We start from the raw sequence: 1,879 nt of genomic DNA, 5'->3' as shown, positions 1-1,879 counted from the left end.
GAACTGAAGGGTCCCAGATTCGATTCTGGTCAAGGGCATGTACCTTGGTTTTGGGCACATCCCCAGTAGGAGGTGTGCAGGAGGCAGCTGATTGATGTTTCTCTCTCATCGACGTTTCTAACTCTCTATTCCTCTCCCTTCCTCTCTGTAAAAAATCAATAAAAATAGATTTAAAAAAAAAAAGAAAGAAAACTGTGGGGGAGCAGGAGGAAGGGACAGGGGTATGGGACAATTTAGTACTTTCTGATAACCCTTTCTGTAAACCTAAAGCTACCTAAAGGAAATTAATTAATTACAAAGAGGTGGTGGGCAGGAGGCAGAAAAAGCATTAATCAGTGTTCTTTGGGAGTACACAGCGATTAGATCTGGTCACAGGACTGGTGAATAAAAGAACCTTGTAAAGGCACAGCCTCTGGCATCACTATCCACTCCCCTCCTGAATCTCAAGAGGGAGAAAAGCATTGGGGGAGGGATGGAGGGCAATGGTATTACACTTGTTCCCAGCGGTTTGCAGAGAAAAGTAGGTGCACTGAGTGATCCTCCACCTCACTCTTCTTTTCCAAATAAGAACTCAGAAGTTTGCCAATTTCAGTTGATCTTTCTAAAAAAAGAGAGAAACACACCAAAATGAGGCTTTCCATCTACATTAGAATAGTTTGAACTAAACTTCTGGTCCTGACTCAAGTCTAAGTTTGAGTTTTATTTTACTACATCACTACACAGATTCAGACCTTCCCCTGAAGCTACAGGCGCTTCCCTGAGAAAATGCAGCAGTATGCAGGCACACTGGGGAGCAGTTACCTCAAAGGAAGTATTTCTAACATTTGTAGAATGGCTGGCTTAAAGATTAGGACAATATTCAAAATAGCATTTCCCCCATTTCCTTCTCCTTGTTTTGTAAGCCTTATGCTGTCTCCTGGTTATCTGAATATTGATATTTTTATAAGCACTTTCAAGATCAACATTTTACTTTAAAAATTAAAAAATATGCCACAAAACCCCTGAGAGGGCAAACAGCAAAACAAAAAACAAAACAGAAACCTGGCCCTGAATGGTTTAGCTCAGTGGATAGCGCGTCAGCCTGCGGACTAAAGGTTTCCTGTTGGATTCCAGGCAAAGGCACATGCCTGGGTTGCGGCTCAATCCCCAGTAGGGGGCCTGCAGGAGGCAGCCAATCAATGACTCTCTCATCATTGATGTTTCTCTTTCCCTCTCCCTTCTTCTCTGAAATCAATAAAGATAAGTTTAAAATAATAATAATAATAGTATATTTTAAAAAAACAAACAGAAATCTGAGACATGGATTACAAAACAGCACCAGGAAGGGGGGAGGGACTAAGAGGTGGAGGGGGGGGGAATGGAAGATATCTGTAATACTATCAACAGTAAAAAATAAAACAAGCAAAAACGAAACAGCACTAGCAAACTTTTGGGGATGACAGATACAGTCTTGACTGTGAAGAGTTTAACGGGTGTATAATTATGTCGAAGCTCGTCACACACCTCCCACATATGCACGTTACTGTACATCAATTACAGATCAATACAGCCGTGCAAAAGTAAAAGCACGGATGCATCCAATACCGACGGACAGGACACAGCGACCACAGGACTAACAAGTGAGAAAGCCAATGATGGCCACAGACGGCAACCACAGAGCTCCAGGTAAACCATCTTTGCACAGGTCAATTAGGGTAAGGTCGGCATGAGGCTCGGTTTCTTCATTCTCAGACACCTTCGGATGAGACCACACCAAACCCGCCCTCAACCACAAACGCGGCAGATTCGGGGGAGAACCGAGCACGGCGGGCACATTCGGTCCCCGGATCTGGGTTCCCCCTGCTCCTCGCGGTGCTCCGGCCCCCGGGCTCCCGCCGCC

The 1,879-nt window shown here is 44.5% G+C and overlaps 1 protein-coding gene across 1 annotated transcript in view; it reads right to left on the bottom strand.

The window, feature by feature from the left end:
- The window catches only part of DTYMK (deoxythymidylate kinase (thymidylate kinase)), an 8,818-nt gene extending 8,162 nt beyond the window's left edge, over window positions 1–656 (bottom strand). Inside the window, exon 1 of the mRNA XM_005857678.2 lies at window positions 493–656. Coding sequence (XP_005857740.1) covers window positions 493–641 — 149 coding nt within the window. The 5' untranslated portion in view covers window positions 642–656. The remainder of the gene's footprint in view (window positions 1–492) is intronic.
- Window positions 657–1,879: the final 1,223 nt, after the last annotated feature.

This window comes from Myotis brandtii, unplaced genomic scaffold (assembly GCF_000412655.1).
Source record: "Myotis brandtii unplaced genomic scaffold, ASM41265v1 scaffold112, whole genome shotgun sequence".
In the NCBI taxonomy this organism is placed as follows: domain Eukaryota; kingdom Metazoa; phylum Chordata; class Mammalia; order Chiroptera; family Vespertilionidae; genus Myotis; species Myotis brandtii.
Note: the sequence above shows the minus strand (reverse complement) of the source record. Positions and strands in the feature narration are given on the sequence as shown.